We start from the raw sequence: 22,045 nt of genomic DNA, 5'->3' as shown, positions 1-22,045 counted from the left end.
ATTTTGCCTCACGCTCATTCCTCCACCAATACGTGCACTTCCGCTCTTTCCGCCTGATTCTACTTTCACCAGTTCAGTTCTGCTCATGATTTGTAGTCGCCGCCTGGCAGGAGGCCTCTCGTTGCCATTTGCCAAAAGCCCCAATATTTCTGCCTTGTTTGCGTAAACCTTTATTTTGCTCTGCTCCGCTTTGCCCTTTATGGACTTGTTAAAGCATCTGGATTCCAAAACCTGATTTTTTTTTTTTTTGGCAAGCAAGAGTTTGTTTGTTTGATGTTAGGTGACTGTGAAAAAAGGAAACAAAACAGGAAGGTGTTACAACAAAAAGGTAAATTCACACAAGCCTCACAAGGGTAAATAATAGCGAAAGAGCGAGTCGGTGAAAAACCAGCAGAGGGAGGAGGATCAGATAAAAACAGACGAAATGCATGAAGGGAAACACTTGATAGGTGAAGGGCTGGGAGCAGAGATGATCAAACAACTGGAGGAAGACGCAGTGACTTAAACTGTTCAAAGGAATAAGAAATTAAAGTAGTTTAATAAATCTAAATATATAAACAGGAAGCACATTTACTCCTGAAGGATTGTTTGGGCTGCGTCGTTTTGTTCAATCTGCTGTTAAAACACCGTACATGCTGCATGGATGGAAGCTAAAAACGCTGAAAGTAGGAGTGAGTTTCATCATTTCTTGAAGGTGAGAGCTAGCGTGAGAAAAAAACTTACAGCCACAGCTGCTTCCCCTGACACGCCCAAGTTGTTCTTCCCCTCCCGTAACTCATGATTAATGAAAACCAACAGAGGCAGAAGCCGTCCTTCCCATGCATAATCGATGCGGTTGGGAGCACCTGGGGAAGTTTAGGTTTAGGAAATTCTTAATACAAATGTTTAGTTGCGAGGAACACAAACATTCAGCCTTTCTCTTCCGACGGTGACGGTGCTGAATAATTGCTGATGTTTTTGCAGAGCCTGGCTTCGCTCTGAACCCGAGGCGCCTCGCTTGAGCGTGAAAGTTTAAACCTGTGTCACCCTGTGAGACTTTAAAGCAATTTTTTTTTTTCCCAAAACATCCCGGAAACAATGTACTCACTAATAAAAGCCAGGGCTGCATGGAAGAACAGAAGACTCCCTGCGGCACTGTCTGCTATCAACCAGAAAAAAAAACATGATTTTAATTTGGACGAGTTGTTCTCCTCTCCATCCCTTAAGTGCATCAGTCCTCAGGACTGGATGTGTTGCATTGCTGTTTTTACCCTTCCAACACAAAAACGCCAAAGCTGGAAGAAGGGAAATTAATATTCGGTACCACAGAGATGGCACATTTCACAAAGACTGATTGAAACATGTTTTGTGAAGGCTGCGTGCTCGGCGAAGGGGTTCTCGAATTGCTTGTACTCGCATCAATCACTCAATCAGCAGCAAACACTCCTCGTACCACTTTCTTTGGGGGGACGGCAGTGGGGCCGAAAGGCTGGTGAAACAAAGCGATGTGTCACGGCGTCCGTTTGGAGAGGTCCGTTAGGTGCCTTTTTTCAAAAGTAGGCTAAATCATGCTTCAAATAAATCAGGGGCTCTTTAAAGGCTCAGGCTTAATAACGAGGCTGCTCTCCACGGGGATTGGTGCAGTCGTCTCCAACGGACTCACACAGCGTGCCTGATCCACGCACGGGGTTGGAAGGTTAAGGGTGCTCCATTAAAAAAAGAAAAAAGAAAAAAGGTTCGCTTGAAGGATCTGAAACTTCAGGCTTTCTCTCCAACGCAGGGTGTGACAAATGGGCTTTAACAGATGGGATCGAGGATCTATCTTACAGTGACGGAAATAAGTGCATTTGAGATGTATCACGTTAAGCATCACTCTCACGTCCCCGAGCAGCATTACTTAAAGTGCAGTCACCCGCAAGCCACATACGAAAACTGGATGTGTCAGAAAGATGACGGCGTGTCCCACACTTGCAGTGAAAAACTGATATTTTTGCTGTTAACAATAAAATATAAAATGTACTTTTGTTTGAGACTTTCTAATGCAGCTACGCCAACATTTTTCTGCAAATAACTCACGATAATGTTTAAGATTGTGGTCATTTTTTTTACAGGCTTCTCATACTTTTTCTACTACTGTACATATGTGTCTGTCAAAATTCCCATTACCTAGTAATTGGATCTGCGGTGCCCTGATCTAACCCCACTAACAGGATTTCTCAAACGTTTGAGCCCCTCTGTGAAATGAAAACCCCCTAAAGGTTATTAGCATGGCAGTGTGAAATGCCAGGAAACAGATGAGCCAATGAAACATTCAGGAGCAGCCGCAATTGAGTTCCCCCCCCCCACCCCCCGAGCTCGTGAATTGATTTCCGAGGCGGAATCGCCTTTCCTACCTATTAGCGATGAGCGTCCGTCACCCAGAGGGTAGCGCTGGTAGCGCGGCACGGCAAACGGCGGCAACTTGTGGAAGTGGGGCTGCAGCAGCGGCTCCAGCCTGGAGGCCGAGGGGTCGGAGGGGTAGAACAGGTTGAATATCTGGGAGCAGGCCGGGAGGAGCTGGCTCACTGAGGGTCACAGGGAGAGGAAACAAGGCTTTGGAGGGAATGAAAGACGCGTGATAGGTTCTGAGGTAAATATGACACAAAGAGTGAGACACAAAGCAGACAATAGATCGCTGTGAAGAGCAGCTGCACTGAAAATAATCAGACTTTATAAAGAAGTGGCATAAAAATTGCCAAAACAGAACATTTAAGTGAACATCATGATCCTTCTTATATTAAAGATCCCATTTTATCTCAATCCTGAAATTTAAGTTTGCCTTGCATGATCAATTATCAACAAAAACAACAAAACACAATTGATCTCAAGCAAACAGCATACTCGGCCCTCTGATCACACCCTCCTGGGTAAAAAAGAAAGGCTGCCGCCTCACAGCAAGAAGGTTGTGGGTTCGATTCCGGGCCTGGGACCATTCTGTGTAGAGTTTACATGTTCTCCCTGTGTCTGCGTAGGGTTCTCTCCAGGTTCTCTGGCTTCGTCCCACAGTCCAAAAACATGCATGTGAGGTTAATTGGAAACTCTAAATTGTCTGTAGGTGTGTTTTTGAATGTGAATGGTTGTTTGCCTCAATGTGGCACTATGACAGTTGGGATAGGCTCCAGCAGACCCCCGTGACCCTGAGCTCAGGAAGAAGCAGGTACTGAAAATGGATGCAGCTTCCTGCTAAGGCTGATGCTGATGAAGTCGGGTCCCTCACATGTTAAGAGGAAGCCGAAAACAAGGCAACTGTGAGGCATTCTCAGAAAGTGGAATCCACACCTGGCAGGGCTTGCTGTAACTAACCATCTGGAGAGTTCACTAAGACATTCAACGGCTAGAGACACCTGGTGTTTCTAGAATGCAAATGGATCACACCGCAGCAAGAACTGATGTACTTCAGCAAAACCGGCCACAAATCTTCAAGCAACATGCAATGTCACAGTCGTGAAGGAGACGCAGGCATGTGCGCCCGACGTGTCAAAAGGCTTTCGGACTCTCACCCTGGACGACTGGCAGCACGGTGCGTCGCATGGCCAGCACGAGGCCCAGCGGGCAGCCCAGCAGGAAGCAGTCGGTCACCTCGAAGTCGAACCGGCCGGGGTTTATGACCAGGCAGGTGCTGCTGCCTCCGCGCACCTCCGCAGGGTCCTTCGATAAGCTGAGGAGCAAGACACGCAACAAGTTCAACACTTCCAGCCTGTCGGTACTTTGCTTAGTAAAACCGAGCTGACGTTGGAAAATCAGCAAAAGTGCATTTTGACTGACTCATGTATCCAAAACATCACAAAACATCACAAATGCAATATTAAGTCCACCAGAAACTATGAACTATAAAACAATTCAGGACTTTGCATGTTCTCCGAGAGTCTTTGTGGTTTAATCATCAGATCCAGTCCAACCTTCTCTATGACTCATGGCGTAATGAGAAACCAAACAGGAAAGGATGAGGTCACAGTGACACAACGTTGCAAAAGTTTTGTCTCCCTGTAATGTCATTGCTTTTCATGCTGGTCCCAGGATCTCATTTTGCCGCACTGACTCAGTCGTTGGCCTCTTTTTAACATTCAGCGGACGCCGTCGCCGGCGAGCCTTTGTGACTCAGACGGAGCGTCTCCTCACACAGCCTCCCCTGGTCAGACCACACTCGCAGCTGTTTGAACAGCAGCGCCGTCTCAGGCACAACCTTCTGCTCGCTGATGAGACATATGCGCTGTCTGGCATGCCAACATTTCCACCATTAAGCCAGGCCCGGTGGAGGGGGGAAAGAGGAGGGATTAGCCAGCAGCCTCCAGACATCTCTTAAAGTTAAATCAATCGCTCTTTGATTGCCGTCGGCTTCCGTTTCTTAGGAGTTTTTTTTTGTCTTCTGTGTTGTAGAGCTTTTTCTCTGGTTCTTTTTTTTTATATAAATGTACATGAGGCTCCGCTGCTGTTTGGCCTTGTGTTACTAGCACAACAAAATGCAAAATAATTTTCCTAATTGCCTTCTCAACGAGAAGAAGGAGAAGTAATCCGCATGGGTGCAGAGACCTTCAACCACTGTGCCACTGGCCTGAAGAGTGCATGAATAAACCATGACCGGATTGTAATTACGGGGCACGTACTGCACGTAATTGGTTTCGAGCACTTAACAGTGTCGCAGCAATGCCCACTTTATTGTTTGTTTGCAGTTTTTCTCCTCTAGACGTTTGCTTTACTACGATCGGTCGAATCTCCGCGAGAAGCAGCGGCCCGCGGCTCTCCGCAGGCGCTGGACTTTCCTCCCCACGCGGAAGCGGTGTGACCTTTTAACGCCAGAGCATACAAGCAACTCCCAGGCAGACCGGAGCACACGTGGGAACATGCTAATCTAACAGTCGGAGAGGTCCTTCTGATAGCGCGGTGTGGGAAAGGCGATTTAATAAGGCCTCCTGGTGAGCGGCGGCGTCCTGTGAGAGATCCGGGAGCAATGGGGGTCCCGACCTCAAGGTCCAGCTGCAGCTTAATCATGGGTGAAAACAAGAAGTGGAAAAAGGTGAGGGCTAGCGCAGGAACGGTGTGAGCCTTCTGCGGGTGTGATGGAAACACTGGTAGCCTGAAGTGCGGCTCCGCCACGGCCGGGTCGTTTCCGCCGGCAGCCAGCCGCCGCGACGGCTAAATTCAAAGGCAGAGACTTCTGACTGAACCAGGCTGGCACAGGTTCCAAGAGGCTATTTATAGTCAAGCAGAGGCAGGTAGGCGGGCGGTGCAGTCAGGCTGCACATATTGATAAACAGCCCGAGCATGGCCGGGGGAAGACAACAAAGAAGTCGATGCCGCAACCTCTCATCATCAGTTCCACAGAAGTTTAAGACAGAATGTTGAGTAGGACTCCTGTTTAGAGGTTTTGAACTTAATTAAATGTTCACCTAAATTATTCACGTTAAAAAAAAAACTAGTTTAGGAGGCACTGCCACCTTTTGTTACCTGTGCATCCATTTACATTGAACACGAAAAACCATCTTCAATAGCTTTAACAGTGAAACCAGGCAGGCTCTTCACACTGAAGTAGACAGTTTCACGATTCTTTGCGTCTGAAATCACTGAAGTGAAGGTGCCCTTCATACCTGGAACCACCGATGAATCAAAAAGGCAGTTTTTCTCGGCTTGCGTGTTCACATCAACCTTTGTACGCCTGGAAAACTGCCTCCCGCTTGCAGGGCTGTGCTCTGCAATGCGGCTCCCGGCGCTGACGCCGCAGATAGCATAATGAGTTGTGGGATTACTCGGCGTGGCTCATTGACATTTGCCGACGATGGACACCGCACACAAAAACAGTGGGGTTCAAGGCAACAAATAGGGGTCGGGCTGAGGTTCGAACCCTCCGTCTGGCAGGGCTGCACTGAGACGGCGCATAAAGAGTGATCTTCTGGCGACCCGTTGCCAGGCAGCAGATATTGAGACGTTGTGTTCCGTTTGCTATGTCGGCTGTGTTGGCACAGCAAAACGACCCCGGGGTTCGAGTGCAATCGACCCGTGGAATCGACTCCTGGCTGATCTTGGCTTTGTTGTTGAAAAATGAACTGAGAAAAAGTTGCGACGTCTCCAGTACGATGCAACAGTAGCCTCAGTTTAAAGTTCTCAGCATATTCCCGTTCACGAATGCTTCTTTATCGGGCTATTAGACCCTAATTGCGAATGTAAATCAGTTTAGTGCAAATAGGATTGCATAAGTATCCTTTTTAAAAATGAATAAAACATTTTCATTAATAGAGTAACTATTTAAGTCATGGCACTTCAGAGTTGGTGCCTCTTTCTACCAAATATCCAAATCCTTTCAAAAAAAAAACAAAAAACAAAGGATAGAAAGTAAAATCCAATATAATGGTGATTTAAAATAAGCCAATGAGCTTATCCCTAAAAGTGCCTCGTGAATTTATTGTGCAACCCATGTGCAGCGTTTATTAATGCTACACATAAACACGTATTTAGAGGAATTAACTGACATCAAGATAATAAAAAAACAAGTTTTCCTCTTTTCAGGATCTGTGACAAACACATCACAAGTAGCTGAATTCAATTGTGAGGGTAGAATCTTTTCTATAAACCCACTCAACACTGTTTCTTCCTGTCTGGGCTGTCATAGTTAGTTGTCCCCCTGTCTCTCTCACCTGGGGAAAAACGTGTGCTGACCCGTGGACGATGTGTCCCCGTCGTACGAGTCGCTCTGCTTGCGGCTCAGCGGCGGCCTGCCCTGGACGTGTCCTTCGTTTGGGGCCGAGATGTCAATGTTGCTTTTGCTCAGCCTCTTGCTGGAGCTCAACCCGGGGCTGGACTCCCCCAGCAGGCCCGAGCTTTCCTGCCAGGACGGGAGGGAGGGAAGGAGGGAAGTGTGTAACACGGCCGGAAAAACACTCGGGCGCCTCGGAAAAAAATGACACACTAGGAGCTGATGTGTGGGGAGCTAAACGTGGGAGGAGGGTGAGAGAAAGAAAAAATCTGCCTGCGTGAGCAGGACTCTGAGATGCGAGGGGGGATTTGAATTGCAAACAAGGGGATGATAAAAGGAGGGGATGGTGCACAAAAAGGGGGACATCATACCACACTTAGAGGGGAGAGCAGGAGACATTAAACTACAAGAGGCTTCAGGAGGCTCATTTACATTTAGCCACGGATGCTGCTGAATCCTTAAACTAATGCTCCGGCAAAGGAGGTCTCCATCTTATCAACCACACAATAAGATTAAATATAGCGGGAACACATCGTGATTGCGCCGTGACAAACAGCTCTGGGGGAAATTCTGTGAAACTTACTCACTTGTGCTGACTTGAGGAAAAACAAGCAGTTGCACAAAAAAAGGAGTTGAGTGCGGCGCCCCAAACGAGCAGTTAACGCGCTGATGCATAATTCTGTGGACATGCAACTCTGTCTGTTTATTACGGAGGGCACGCAGTCGGACCAAGGATGGCGTCTCTGGTGCCCTTGTCATAATTATTTGTGTAAGTGTCTGATCTCAATGCCTTACAGTAAATTTGGAATGTTCCCTCCGCGGCTGTGCAGTTACGTGCCCTAACTGCGTCGTCATCGCCATGGAGCTGTGCCGCCGTCACGCTCTCACCTTCAGGCTCTCTGTGCTGTTGTCCCTGCTGCTGTTGTTGGGGCTGCCGGGCCTCGGGTGGTTGCTGAAGCACAGAGCATCAAAGCAGAGCACGCCGCCCACACAGTCGCCCATCAGGCACACCTGCGCAGGAAAAACATGTCACTCAGACGCCCCCGAGAAACACACCGCTGCCTTAGCAGAGGCGACAACTGGCGGTTTATTGTAATGAAAAGCAAATCGTCTCTGTGTGCTTTGTTAAAAAATCAGTTCGGATCAATATATCTTAAAATAATTGCAATGTAAAGATCTTTCTCTTCTTTATTTGTTGCAGATATTGGGTGGATTCCAATTTTCTTTCACATGCAGTTTACTGTGTGGGTCTGCCGGACTGACCCTGACCCAGTATAAGGAACCATGTCGAAGTGTCTACAGCTAAATGTGACAAAGGCAACTCCACTTACAGCGAACTGTGGTGAAAATAATGCAGCGTGATAAAAATGTGCTGCTTTGATCTAGTTACGTCAGCAGCAAGCAGTTTTGCTACATAAAGTGAGTCATGAAGAAGTGTGAAGATAATGCTAAGAATGGTAGAGTGCCTATTTGTGTGGCCAACTGTCAACTGGACTGCACTCACATAGCGCTTTTCAGCACCTTCACGGTACCCCAAAGCGCTTTTCAATGGCCTCTCATTCACCCATCCACACACACACTCACACACAAGTGCGTGGCTGCTGCCATGCAATGCGCTGCCAGCCACCATTGGAAGCAATTTAGGCTTAAGTGTCTTGCCCAAGGACACAACGACAGACTGGGATTTGAACCGCCAACCTTTGGATCATTGGACAACCCGCTCCTGAGCTACAGAGGTAAGTGATTCTTCTGACATGTTGTTGAGTTGCAACAACTTAATAGTAAAAAAGGACAAAAAAGAACAAAGGAGAGCTCATAATGATTTGTTTATTTGTTTTAATAATAATGAACTTCTGTTTGTAGCAAACAAGAAGTTCTTTTTACCTTTTCTGTTGTCAATACTTTTCTTCATTTTCTCACATATAAGGCAATGGTTGAGCTGTGGTTGAGCTGTCAAATCTCAACCAGGGTAAAGGTTAGGGTTAACCCAGCTGATATGGCATGTCATCCACCAACGCCCGAGTGACGTATCTCTGTAAGTATTCAAAATACCTTATTGCCTTATAAGAAAAAGTAGAAAAGTATTGAAACCTTTGTTTCCACTCTTTGTGTAAAGCCGTACACAGCTACAAATAATAAACAAAGATGTTTGTTCAGGCTAAGATGAGTGCAGATGTTGCTCTCGTGCGGGTCATATCACCAGAATGTAAAACTGTCTTCTTTCTGTGGCCTCTTTGGGTCATCATAGAGCATCTTGATGGAAAACCTGGGTTTCTGCTCTGCGGCTTTTTAGTTTTTGTTGATTTTTTTTCCAGGCCACATCCCCTGCGGTGCAGCCGTTGTTTGGATCTGGGACATTTCTAACTCCAGGTGGAGGCCCCAAAGCACAGGTCTCAGACTGCTGCCCTGGGGGGCCAGACACGGCACTGCCACATAATTGATTTATTATGGCCGGCCACTTGATACCGAGCTCTGAGAAAACCTTGAACGCAACGCTGCTCTTGCTGGCCAAACACGTCGCAGGCAGCCAAGTTAGAGCTGCTGTCCTGCTTCAGGGTGTAATTTGCGAAGATTTGGATGTGTGAAATTGTGTGTAAACTTGATATCATGCATGAAAAAGCAAGCACGGAAGCTAAATGGAAACCAGGCAGGCAGAGGACGGTGTCTGTCGAATGCTCTAAATAACACGCTGCGTCCACTTGGCATGTTTGCCTAAATGAGTGCGCAATATCGGACGTTTACGAGGAGGAGTGGACGCAAAAAGGTAATTTAACTCTCACACTGCGACTTGAGAGATTCCTCAGTGATCTCCTTGACTGCTGCAGTCAAAGGCAGGTGCCAATCTGGACAGCTTCGCACGCAGATGTGGCGTCGTGGAAATTGCGATAACACATCAATTTTTGTTCACAGCCATTTTAAGAGAGCGCTTTGAATTTTATTATCAGGTATTTGCAGAATTATGCCCGTTTTCTTTTGATTGCCCCTTTCCTCTTTTTGTTCCTAATCAGAAAACAAGAAGGACTGAGCTGCTCATCTGTTCGTTATAACCATCAGAAATTACATGATTTCTTTATTAACTGAACATATGCTTGGTAGTTTGGGATCTCTTTTGAAAGAAGTGCAGTTTGTGTTGTTGTTTTTTTTAATATATATATAAATTTCAAATTTGAACCAGATGCTGTATTTGTTTCTGTGCCCAGCAATCTGTTGTGTGCTTCGGCAAAACAGTTGGACTCGCTGCACTTGACTGAGTCCTTCCTCACCAGGGTGGATGAACGCTGGCTCCTGGCTAAACTGGTTCTATTTCAATGCAGGTCTCGTTTGATTGAAAGATTGAAAAATTCTATCGTTTTTTTCACATATCATGGAGTTTTGCTTTATCTGCAAAGGTAGATTATGTTCAATTCACATGAATGGGAGGACTAAGAACTCACCAGAACTGGACCCTCATTGCCAATACCATTGTCAGTGGTTCTGATGTTGGGGCTGAACAGCGCAGCCTCTTTATACTTTCCAATTTCGTCGATACTGTCGCCGCTAATGTGCCGTAACTCAGAGCATTGCAAAGCATCAACCCGCTGACCGATCTGTGAACAGTCAGCCAATCAAACCAAGCATGTGGCGACATAATCGCAGACCATTCTTCCGACCACCGCAGCTAATAGACAATGTAAATGAACCATGAAATAACAATTACTTGTCTCATGCTGCCATTCCACTGGTGACTTCAAGGAATAATTAATGTGCTCCAAGCCAAACAAAGAAATTGCGCTTTACCGCTCAAACGGGAGAGCTGTCGAAAGCGAACAACGGGGCGATCAGTCGTTTTCAAAAGTTCATTAACGCACTGCAACGTGCAGGATGATACTGAGAGTCTGTGGATTGTTAAGGTAGAGAATGAAAAGCAGCTCATTAAAATTGTTTAAAAAAAAGGGGGGGGGGCGGTGGGGGCGGACAGTTAGCTTCAACAGATTAAAAAACTATTTATTGCTTCCTGTGACAATCGCCGACCGGTGCAATTAAATGTCCAGTGAGTAAAATTTGACTTGATTTATGATTTTTTTATCGGTAAAAGCTTAACATACTGCCCCTGAATACATTCATAAAAGTCTATACTCGCAGTACAATAAAAGTTATTTGGTTTTCCCACTTGTGGGGCCCATAAGAGTTTTTGCTATGGTCAATAAATTCTGATTTATAATTTCAGTTTTTTTTGTTTTGATTTCACTGTTGTTGTCAATGATTGTAATATTTTCCTTATCACCATTATTAATAGCAATAGGAGAGAGTAGGCCATTTGTGAAGTACTGCACACAGGAACTGGTGGCAGCTATAGCTGGGAGGGGGGGGTCCTGATGCCACTCAAGTTGCAGGTCGCCTGCTGTGGAGTTAACGCTGAGCTAATGCCGGTGTGTGCGTATATGTTACAGGCAGCGGATGCAAGAGACTATTAAAGAGGTTAAAACCACACAAGCACGCCTGGGCCTTCGCCTTTTTGTCCAAGTGTGCAACATACTCTTAAAACGGTTCTCGTATATATGAGAATAAACAAAGAGCAAGGGTCTTGCTCCTAGTTAGCTGCCATTTTGTGCCGCCATTTTTAAGGAAGCCTGCCTTACAATGCCCTGAATACGAAATGCTCTGTCAAGCGGGCTTCCTTAAAGGTAAAGTGTGTAATAATTGGAGATTTTGAGAAGAAACAGCAACATAAAATGGTTACATTTTAGATTGTAGGACTCACCCTCTCACCCTCCCTCTTCCGAGCTTGCCAGTGAACTACGGTGGCCTACGCACACAAATCTGGATCTGGACCTGGGTCCACCTTCTTCTTTGCTGGTTTATTTTGAGGATGCGAGCGTTCACCCTAAATACGAAACGCGCTGCCAGTCTGGTTGGCTTGTCCAGTCCACACCAGCTGCCTTAGAAATATAGCAGTGCAAGATGGCAACTAACTGGGAGCAAGACCCTTGCTCTATGTATTTTCATATATATATATATATATATATATGTGAACCGTTCTAATGGTATGAAAACCAAATTACTTTGATTGTACTGCGAGTATACATTTTATTAATGTATTTATGGGCAGTACATTAAGCTTTTACCAATATAAAAAACATCAATCAGGCTAATTTTTACACACTGGCCCTTTAAAATTTCTCCGTCACCACTGAAAGATGAAATACTACGGCCAAAGGGTTGGTGTACCTGCCCGCTGAATCCCTGGCCTTCCTCCGACTGCAGGAAGTCGTGGTACACCTGGTTGGCCCGGGCGATCACAGTGGCCACCGCGTCCTGGTACCGGGGCGAGACGATGGCGAGGAGGGGGAGGGCAGCCAGGGGTAGGTGGTCCACGCTGCTGGACACGCAGCTCTCGTCATAGCTGTAGGGGTTTAGGCTGCAGGACGGAGAAGAAAGGAGGGAGATCAAAAGGGGCTTTGCTGGTTTAGAGCTCCATGCGTGCATGTGTTGCACGATAAAGGACGTGGCTCTCTGTGAATATTCTGCCCTGAAAATGGAGGTAAACTGATTTCCACGCTCCCGCCTCGGCGGAGCCGTCACCATCCATCGGCCGCTCTTCTCACAGGGGAGGAAGCAACAATGCCCACTGCTGTTGACTTGTCGACAGAAAGCCACAACCTCTCAGTGGTCCAACATCGCCGACCAAATCCCAAACGTGGCGTGAGGGGAAACATTGCTGGCCAGTGGCACAGCTGCCCTCTGGGACGCAATGTTGCACACAAGATCACAACCTATTTTCTGACCCAGGCGTAGATTTTTTTGGACAAGTGAATCCCACGTTAGCAAACGTACAAGGACACAAAAATCATCACACTGACAATGGACCTTTACAGTTGACCAGAGATAAAAAGTTAGATAAGAATCAACCATGTGGAAATTGTTCTGCTTTTCAGCTTCCCTTTTTATCCCCCTTTGTCACCACTTACAGGAAACACACTCGGTGGCTTGAATCACATGCTCTTATTTCTAGAGCTTCAAACTTGTTGTGAGAAAGGAGCGCAGGTCAAAGATTGCGCGGAGACTATTTCCTGCTTCAACACACGCTTGAAAGGCTTCCCCGGTAATAGGATCATGCATATGGCAGTCGGCCTGAGAGAATTACAGTGGCCGCTATTACTGGGTGTGTTTCAATTTCATCTATGTCAGCCCAATTTCTCCTTGAGTCTCTCTCATGCACTTTGAGGGCAAAAAGGTGGAACGGGTTCACAACATAGGGGGGTGGGGTGGGGGGGGGTTAAAAGAAAAGAAAATGTTTAAAATCTGAAACTGCACTTTGCAGTGTCCTGCTTAGAGAGACTGGCAAAATATCCATCTGCTATAGTGCTATTATTATTATTCCAAATATGAGAAAAAGAAAAAAATGCATGTGCTTGGCAGAAAAAAGATGAAACTGAGTCCTTCTTTTGTTAAGTATTATTATTTGTTGTATTATATCATCCGGCCAATCATTTTCTATGTACTCTGAAAATGATTGGTTGTGATGCTGGAGCCAATCCCAGCTGTCTTCGGGTGAAGGTGGAGCTACATCCTTGGGACACAGGGAGGGACACGTCCACGAGGACACTATTAGACTAGCCAGTTAGAATGATTTTCAAAAACACTCCAATATGCCAGACTATTTATTACACAAGTATCCTGTTGGGAAGCTAAGAACACAGTGTTCTGAGTAATCATCTCACTTGACTGAAAATCAGCTAATTGGGCTGACATGAATTATTGGAAAGCCCAGCAAGCCCAAGCGGTCCTGCCATTCTTGAAGCAGCTGGTGAACTTTTAATAGGTGGCCAACGCCGTGTTGCCTTGGTGACGATCATAACATGCCCCCCCAAAAAAGCAATGGGGCCACCGTGCAAGAAAACATCCCCCACACGGGCAATTAAGCTCATTAATTCTCATTTCCTAAAAATGTCCTGTTAGTCAGAAAAGGCCATTTACTTAATAGCCCACCCTGACTGAGTGCATGATTAGTTGGATTTTTCATTATATTCTTGTTTTCAGGTTCAAAACGTACTACATTTCCAGGCGCAAACTGTTAAATTTAGGACTTCGGCAAAATCACCAAGCCTTGGAAAATGCACTTCGTTTTTTAATTACCGCCATGATTCTGCACGAACACACGTATCGTGGCAGCCGTGCCCTATTCCGGCTGCAATTACGGAGTATCGTGCTGCAGGCAGAATGGAACCTGTTGAGAATGGTAAAAAAAAAAAAAAAGAAAAAAAAAGGGGGGAGTAGTAGGGGGCTATTTGGCTTTCAGCAGCACAGTGTTCACCAGTCAGTCAGTCAGTCAGTCAGTCAGTGGCATCACATCAAGCGAGGATAAATCCACCCCCACGGTCCCTGCTGTCCAGGCAAATAGTGACTGATGTGTTGCGTTACAGGGCAATTATTTATCAACCACCGAGGCTCTTTAACCCGTGACGCTTCACTCGGCAAAGACACGGAAAAGGAGATGCGATCGATCATTAAAGCCAGAAATAGCAATAAGTGTCGAACACGGCCAGACACTGAACACAAGCACTCTGCAAGAGGTGGACTAACACGGAAGCAACATTGCTGCGACACTGATGACACAAGATCATGCATAATTTTGTATCATGATAAGATGTGTGGCTTAACAACATGATACAACATACTGTAGTTGTAATAAATATGTTACTACTGAAGATGTTTTTATCTAGAAAAACTCTGCTCAGAAAATCATTTTTTCTTTGTTTTTAAAATGAAGTAAATAAACAGATCTGTATATTTGAAAGAATATAACTTAAAACTGGAAGTTTAAGGCAGAGGTTCATCGCAGTCTGGTAAAAGAAATGACCCATGTTGTTCTAATTGAAAATAAGGGAGTGTGGGAAAAATTCCATTTAAATCTAAACACACTCTTGATTAAGTTTAAAGGCTGCGCCTATTTAACTAGATAATTTACTTTCAATGGTTTTAAAAAACCTCCAGGCAGGTTGTGTTTTGTTAGGAGATAAAAGCACCCCAGACTTCTCAGTTCTCTGGGAAACACAGGCACCATTTACAACAGAATGCATTGCTTGTGATTCATATCAGAAGAACTATATTACCAGAAAAAAAAAAAAACCTCTCAGAATCACATTATTATGTGATTTGTATCACATTCGTATAACGTGAAATTTATCACATTATAAGGTGTTAGGTACATAAATGTGCTGCCAAAGCTCCACGACCCTCCTGCTGCTCAATGACACACTCTTCTCAGTCTCAAGTGTTAGTGCTTGCATACACGTTCTTGCACTGTCTCTCATACCTGGAGAATCTTTCAATGTCACGACCCAAAGAAGGTAATATAGAGTAATCGAATGGTGAAAATGTGGCTTATTCCGATAATTTCCCCATCATTTAATTCAGTGATATTCAAACATGAGTTTCACGTCTGAAAATCATGTTTGAATAAATGGATGGAGTATAGAGAGTTGCAACTTCATACACTTGATGTATTCATGTAATAAATGTATCGTTACACCAATAGGTCACCCCGTTTTAATGGAAGTGTCACAATAGGTAATACACATTAGATAATACACACAACTAACTTGAATTGGCTTCTCTAAGCCTCTTAGACACATGAACTCCAGCAAAAAGGTGGAATACAAAATTAAAAGCCTATTTTTAATTTCAATTTTATGTTAAATAATCACAATACAACAAATTAATTTCACTGTGCAGTTACTTTATTAGCTGTGTTTCTCCTAGTCCTGTGTTAATTTTTTTTTTTTTAAAGGGATAAAAATCAGCAAATATGACTAAGAAAAGATTTACCTACAGTCTTGATATTCTTTCAATCCTAACTGTAATCTCCTGCTCTCTACAAATACGACAGCTGCCGCTTTCATTTCCGTAGTTCACACCAGCGTTTTCAGCGGCTGCTGTGTCGACGCACGAGGGATGGGGCAAGGAAATAATCAGCAGATGTTTCACACAACTTTTAAATATTTCATTTTTAACGCGCCCCAACGCGGCTGATTAAAGCAAAGTGGGCCCAGTCCGCTTCCTGGATTTGCTAGTAGGGTCCTGCAGGTTTAAAACCTTAGGGGAAAATTTTGTGTACAATGCAGCAGTGAAGGTGGCCCTGGTTTGATTGTCCGATCGGCTACCGTGCCTGGCTTGAAAAGGATTCTTTCATGTTGTTGCAAAGACACAATACTATAGTAATGTTTCTTTCCATATCTTCTAATAGCATTTTGAGGCTGATTTCCAACAGACCGTTGGCTCTATGTGAGCAGAGGAAATACCTAGAAGTGGAAGAGATAACAGCGAGCCTCTGTTCGCCTCTGCAACATCAGTTCTGGTGAACCTGTTCCTCTCAACATCCACGTTTACTTGGTACAAAATAGCTCCAACGCATTATTGTTCCTCCCGACCGCTGAAGCCGGTGTGGGAAAATATGCGGTTGGGAGGAATTATGCAGAGAGGTGTCCGCACACTGCTGTGGGACGAGGATTACGTGGCATAATTTGAACCGCAATCATTTGTTCATCCGTTGCTCGTTTATTGAAATTTGCGGCCCGAATGGAAATCCCTGGCCCGCCGCCACTCACCTGGCCCGATCCTTATGGGTGCCTCATTGAATAAGGGTTGTTGAACAATTGCTCCTCAGAGATGCCCCTGCCCCCGCGCCCCCCCCAAAAAAAACAACAAAAAAAAAATCCAATTAATATTCCCAGCACTGTTTACAACCGTATGGGTTTTACAAGGTGCGGGACGAGAGCAGAGGTTTCACACCTGCTACGCCGCCGAGTAAATGTCAGGTGAGGAGACGCTCATTATTTGTGTTTCCTAATTAACTTGATTATGTAAGCGCTTGTATCATTAGCATGCTGTTTTACATTCAAAAAAAGCCCTTGAAAGACGTGTTTTGTTTGCAGGCGCCAAGCCGTCCTGAGCGTCTGCCTTGGCAGTTTCAAGGTAAAACGTCGTTACCGGGGTGTCGTTCCGAGCTGACAATCAATGTTCCCAATTAATCTGAGGCGATCATTAGCATCTTCGCCCAGGCGCAAACACGGGCACACCCAGACATGCCTCATAACGCCGTAATCAATCCTAATAACCTAAAGTCATTTTCCCTAAAATTGCTGGCGATCAATACAGAAGTGACTATAAAATCTGCCGTCTTCAAAAACTCAACTGCGGAGTGACATATTGGCCATTAAAAACAGATGGCCCTCGTCTGTGACTGGATCCGAATCCTTAATTACGCCGTTAAGTGCTTTATTCCCAAACGCCCGTGCAAAGCGTGTGCCCTTTTGCATAATTGCGCTTAACAAACCGTGGGATCAGCGACACCGACGGCCATCAGTCCACGGAATCTCTTATTTAGAGGCGTCCCACATTCCTCAAAAAAGGCGCAGCGGCTCGGCGCGCTAAGCAGCGGGGCTGACGCCGCCGCTCCGCTTAATTCCGGACGTGACTCTTTAACTCACGAGACGTTTATTCCCTCTCGCATTCCTCTGCCCTTATTAGTCAAATGTATGTGATATTCACCGAGAGCAGACTTGGGGGTCGTATTAAGGTTTCACTCAACGGCACGTCTTTCACGCCTTCCACACCAAAAAAAAAGAAAAAAAGAAAAATAGAAGAATCAATAAAAAGCCTGCTTTGGCTTTTGATGCGTAATTTGAACTTAAACACTTTAAGGGTTTGAATCGTCTCACCTCTGATTGTCCTCTTAACTCCGCCACAGTCACTGTCTACTCAGATGGCACCTGTGTTTAACGTAATTGCGGCCTATAGAAATGCATCGGCGTCCTCAGCCGAGACCTCGTGACGGTGGCGGTGGCGGTGGCGGTTGCAGCGGCGGCGCAATGGTGAAATGATCTGCAATTACCAGCGGAGGGGAGATATGGCGGAGTGAGCCGATAAAACCGTGAATCAGCCTGATCTATCACAGGGCGCACAGTCTATTATGCAGCCTGGCCGCCCTCTCTCCTCTCGTCAGCCACATAATGCCAGTCTGAAAACCCTGAAGTCTGTTCGCGCTTAATTGCTCTTCCATTACCTAATGGCTGCCGTAGCGCTTGCACACCCCTTCGCACAATTAGCATAAACAGCAACGGTTAGGGAAAAGGACTAAAAATAAATAATTAAATAAATAAATAAACTCTGCACGTCCTGTGCAGCCAGACAAATGAGTCACTCAGAGGGGACACTCTCTGGGGCACATATATATGGACTCCGTCCTATAAGCTGAAAAACAGAATCCATTTGGATTTTTATCTCCAGCTCCTGGCGAGGTTGGAAGTGTACGCTACGGGGGGAAGAACGTCGAAGCCTTTAATTGGATCTGCCGTAGCGCCGTAGAGAAAGATAACCCCGCATCTACAGGAGGACATCGCACAGTACATGTGGAACTATCAGCGGCATGTTTATGTGAAAAGTTTGTCACTGAGGCGCTTAGAGATTTTGCCACTTGGGCTCTCTGGTGTGATCTTCAATCAAGCTGCTTCCCAGAATGAGAGTAAATTACGCACACGTCACAAACAGCGGCAGCAGCAGCATCAATTCCTTCCCACCGGGATGCCCAATCCTCATCTGTTTATGTTGGCACGCAGCAACAACAAATGAGACGCCGATGCACACGCCCACAAGTCCAATTCCGCCAAGCCACATCGCGTGGTGCTAACTGAGGGAAAAGTGTTGTTAAGTGAAATTGCGTTTGCCTCGGCGTGGGCGCCCGTGAGTGCCGACCGACGACGCTTATTGTGAGAGTATTCATCGGCCAGGGCCATCTGCATGCTGAAGCTCAACAGCTTTGCCTAATTTCAGAGTTAAACAGAAAGGCCGTTGACTCAGCGTCAACTCTCTCGCTCTCTGTTGTAGGTTTTTCAAGATGTTGATGGAGCTCAAAATGATCTGCCGCGGTATTAACTATATTTGTCTCCAGTTGGAATCCTCAATAGTTTTTGGACAGTCGGCTCTTAATTGTGCAAACTGCCATCTACAGGCATGACTGAGGCTGTCATCTGTTCTCTGCCCCCCCCCCAACCTCATAAGTAATGAGATCTGAAGCAGCAAGTCGTCATTCAGTCTTTGACCGGTGACGTTAACGGGACTGTGTGGGTAATGTGCAGACTCTGTGGGATCAACCTTATCTCCCTCAACGCTTCGAGATCAGGCAGAACTACAAAAATAAGTCATTTTCAATTGCCTCCATTACATTACTTTCCTAATAAAAACTCTATAAATATAAACTCCAACTCTTTGGTTGGAAAAAAAAAAAATCTTTTAGCCTCCCAGACATAAAAATTACCAAAATCATAAGTGTAAAATGTTCTGTTATCCTGAAACAAGCTTCTTTCACCATGGCATATGAAATCAAATGGGCCATTTGGGCTCTATTAGTCATGCAGATTGTTGCAACACATTAACCAACGAAAGCTCCTCAGGAATAACACTTCTCCTGTGTTACCTTTCCAGGCAGTGTGAAAAACTAGAGACTTCATTTAAGACTGTTGTTTTTCCTGAAGAGCTTGTAATTTCCTGACACCTCAAAAGTCTCTTTGCTTTCCAAAACTAACCTGCTGCCAAGTTCTGTGGAGTGATCTTGCAGTCCAGTCATTCAAGAGTGGTATTAAATTTGCTCTTGTTGACAGGGTACATAGTTGACTTACTGATTGCCTTTACCCTGCTATTTCTCTCCATCTCTTGAAATGACCTGACTCTGCATGAGTGTGAGAGGGTGAAGAGAGAGATAATTTGAAAAAAAAAAAAAAAGGAAAAGGAAACCACATAACATGTTCTGTTCAGACTCCCATGGGAAGCTGTTTTCAATTTATTTTATCTGTGGATGTTGTCAAAGCTCAACTGCCATCTGACAGCTCAAATCTCTCCATATTCATGTTGCTTCCTGGCGTTACTTCACTCCAACTTACATCAATCACAAAGGCAGACAGAAGCCCTGACTTGACTGCAAAACACGCTCCCAAAGCCACGGTGACTTGAGACGACCCAGACACGAACATCCCCCTGCTTGTAATTGGGAAGGAGAAAATCGGAAGCGGCGCTGTCAAAGATGACCAGAGTAGACAGGTGCCCACTGGGATGTCTCATGCCATGTGCAGACGCACAACACATCCCTTACAGGGATGGATCAATTGAAAATTCACCTATTTACTATTTGTTTGAGGTTTAAGTGAAATTTTCTCAACCCTTCATGAGTTTCACAGAGGGAGAAAATTCCACCACAATAGAACTCTGCAGTTGCCAAGGATGACATAATCAAACCGAGAAAAAAGGAAGAATAAACTACATTGATCTCATATTGTGCCATTCAAGTGTCTGGTAGACCAACATGTTATTTTGCTGTTGTGGTTTAGCCTGTCTCTTGCGAGCAGCTACACATGAGTTAGTTCTCACAAAGATTGCAAGACGTGCTGGCTATGAGGCTGCTACTACTGATACTTAACCCAAAAAGCATGGTGTTAGCATCGCTGCTTTAAGACAAATTGGACTCTTATCCCTCCCAGCACCACATAAAAACTGTAGAAAGATGTTATGTTGCTCTTGGTCTTAACCTCAGAGACCAGGGACTTCCAACAGACTGACCTCTGTCTGTGAGTTATGAATGGTTGTGATGATCGGTTGTAATAAAAATATCCGGGGTGATTACAGTAAAGTACACAATTAAGTTTTGCATGAACTATCCCTTAATGCAATCTGCTATTTTGAACCTGTATTCAAAGCATATTAACAATATTTATTCTTCCTAAGACATACCTTTAAATACCACATATTGCCTATCCTGATAAACCCTTGAACACAACACGCCAAGGACAAAGTTCCACAGGCATTTTTTTTTGTGCAAAGCGGTCAACAAACATGCTTAAAACAGCTGATTTTCAACTGTCAGGCTCCAAACTGGAGAAGCGCATGAACAGAAAGCAGTCACCGTGCATTTCAGCTGCACTCACTTGGACACCAGGGAGAAAGCTTCGGCGCAGACGGCGGGACACGGCACCAGCTTGATCATCACGTGCTCACTGGCCGCCTGGAAGTGGACCCTCGTCACCTTCTCCAGCACGGAGGTGAGCGTGGCCACGTCGCTGCTCTTTGTGCTGGGGTCTCCTCCCGCCGTGTCCAGGATGTTTCCCCCGTGCACCACCAGCAGCAGTACGTGAGTCTTACATTTTTTCTGCGCAGAAAAAAAAAAAAAGTTGCAGCAGAACCTCAACGACGCCGAATCCTCACAGAGGAAAATTTAAGAGGCAGAAGAAGTTTGTAGGGGCGGAGGGGAGGGATTACAGCGATTTGCCTCGCTAATAGAGCGTTAATCTTCGACAATGTTCTTGGCTGCTGGTAAATATGCTGGCAAGCTGTTTGAACCTACCTCTGTGTCCTCCAGCCCTTCAATACTGCTCTGAGGGGGACAGCGTTGAACTCCCAGCTGGTAGAGGCCCTCTGAATTGATTGCACAGAGGCGAGTGGCAGGAAGGAAGAAGGAAAAAGAGAAAAACAAAAAGGGAGAAAAGGTTAAATAAATGGCCGCGGCGGGAGCCCCCCCTCTCACCCGGTTATAGCATTAATGGAAAGCATAAATGGATATTGATCACTGAATATTGTTCAATATTAGTAACGCCTGGCTGTCTCTGTGTGTGTGTGTACCCTTTTGGCTCAAATAGCGCAAGTATGATTCAGGAGTCAGCATGGGCAGAACACAGTGGGGGGAGGAGATGTTTCTCAGCTTCAGCATCCACAGCAATCATGCGTAATTGGATTTTGAAAAATTGACTTTCTCTCAAGACAAAAGATGGATATGTGCATTTATTTCATCCCACCTTGACGACTCCAAGCGTCTCTGCCTCGCCGTGTGGAACCTGGCCAAAGTCATTACCCTTTCCAGAAGCTTCTGCACCCATTTTTTTTTTTTTTTTCCCCCTTCCGCTCCAAGCTCTCTCCTGTCTCTCCTATTTTTTCCACTCGGGGTTCAAGGCAAGTCACTCTGCTCTACTTCATTGTCTGTTGTTTATTCTGGCAAGGCGTCTGGCACAAGCGTTGCGGAAGGCTCTCACCAACTCACACAGCCCCTTCCCTCCACTCTGTTCAGTGTCAACCCACTGCCCCTACTCCTGCTTGTCTTGTACAGCCTAAATCGCGAGGGACTTGGCAAACTGAACTACTTTGGTCACGAAGTAACAGGAAATCAATGAGGAAAGATTTCCCTTACTCGGGAGGAGTAAGACAGGGCATAAAAGTTTGTTTTAAGCCTGTCTAGTGGTAGAGTGTCAGCTGGAGAATTGGGGTCTTGGTGTTTGATCTCTGACCAGGTGACCCCAAAAATACAGCCTTGGGGGAGGG

The 22,045-nt window shown here is 45.5% G+C and overlaps 1 protein-coding gene across 2 annotated transcripts in view; it reads right to left on the bottom strand.

The window, feature by feature from the left end:
• The window catches only part of pitpnm3 (PITPNM family member 3), a 77,492-nt gene that overhangs the window by 15,685 nt on the left and 39,762 nt on the right, over window positions 1–22,045 (bottom strand). For both annotated transcript variants that reach the window (XM_076036344.1, XM_076036345.1), the window contains exons 4-10: window positions 21,078–21,148; window positions 20,662–20,882; window positions 11,915–12,104; window positions 7,595–7,717; window positions 6,648–6,835; window positions 3,519–3,676; window positions 2,373–2,543 (exon numbers count right to left, since the gene is read on the bottom strand). In XM_076036344.1, the coding sequence (XP_075892459.1) occupies window positions 2,373–2,543; window positions 3,519–3,676; window positions 6,648–6,835; window positions 7,595–7,717; window positions 11,915–12,104; window positions 20,662–20,882; window positions 21,078–21,148 (1,122 nt within the window). The remainder of the gene's footprint in view (window positions 1–2,372; window positions 2,544–3,518; window positions 3,677–6,647; window positions 6,836–7,594; window positions 7,718–11,914; window positions 12,105–20,661; window positions 20,883–21,077; window positions 21,149–22,045) is intronic.

This window comes from Nelusetta ayraudi, unplaced genomic scaffold (assembly GCF_046127955.1).
Source record: "Nelusetta ayraudi isolate G7.1 ecotype Tasmania unplaced genomic scaffold, CSIRO-AGI_Nayr_v1 ptg000048l, whole genome shotgun sequence".
Taxonomy (NCBI): Eukaryota; Metazoa; Chordata; class Actinopteri; order Tetraodontiformes; family Monacanthidae; genus Nelusetta; species Nelusetta ayraudi.
Note: the sequence above shows the minus strand (reverse complement) of the source record. Positions and strands in the feature narration are given on the sequence as shown.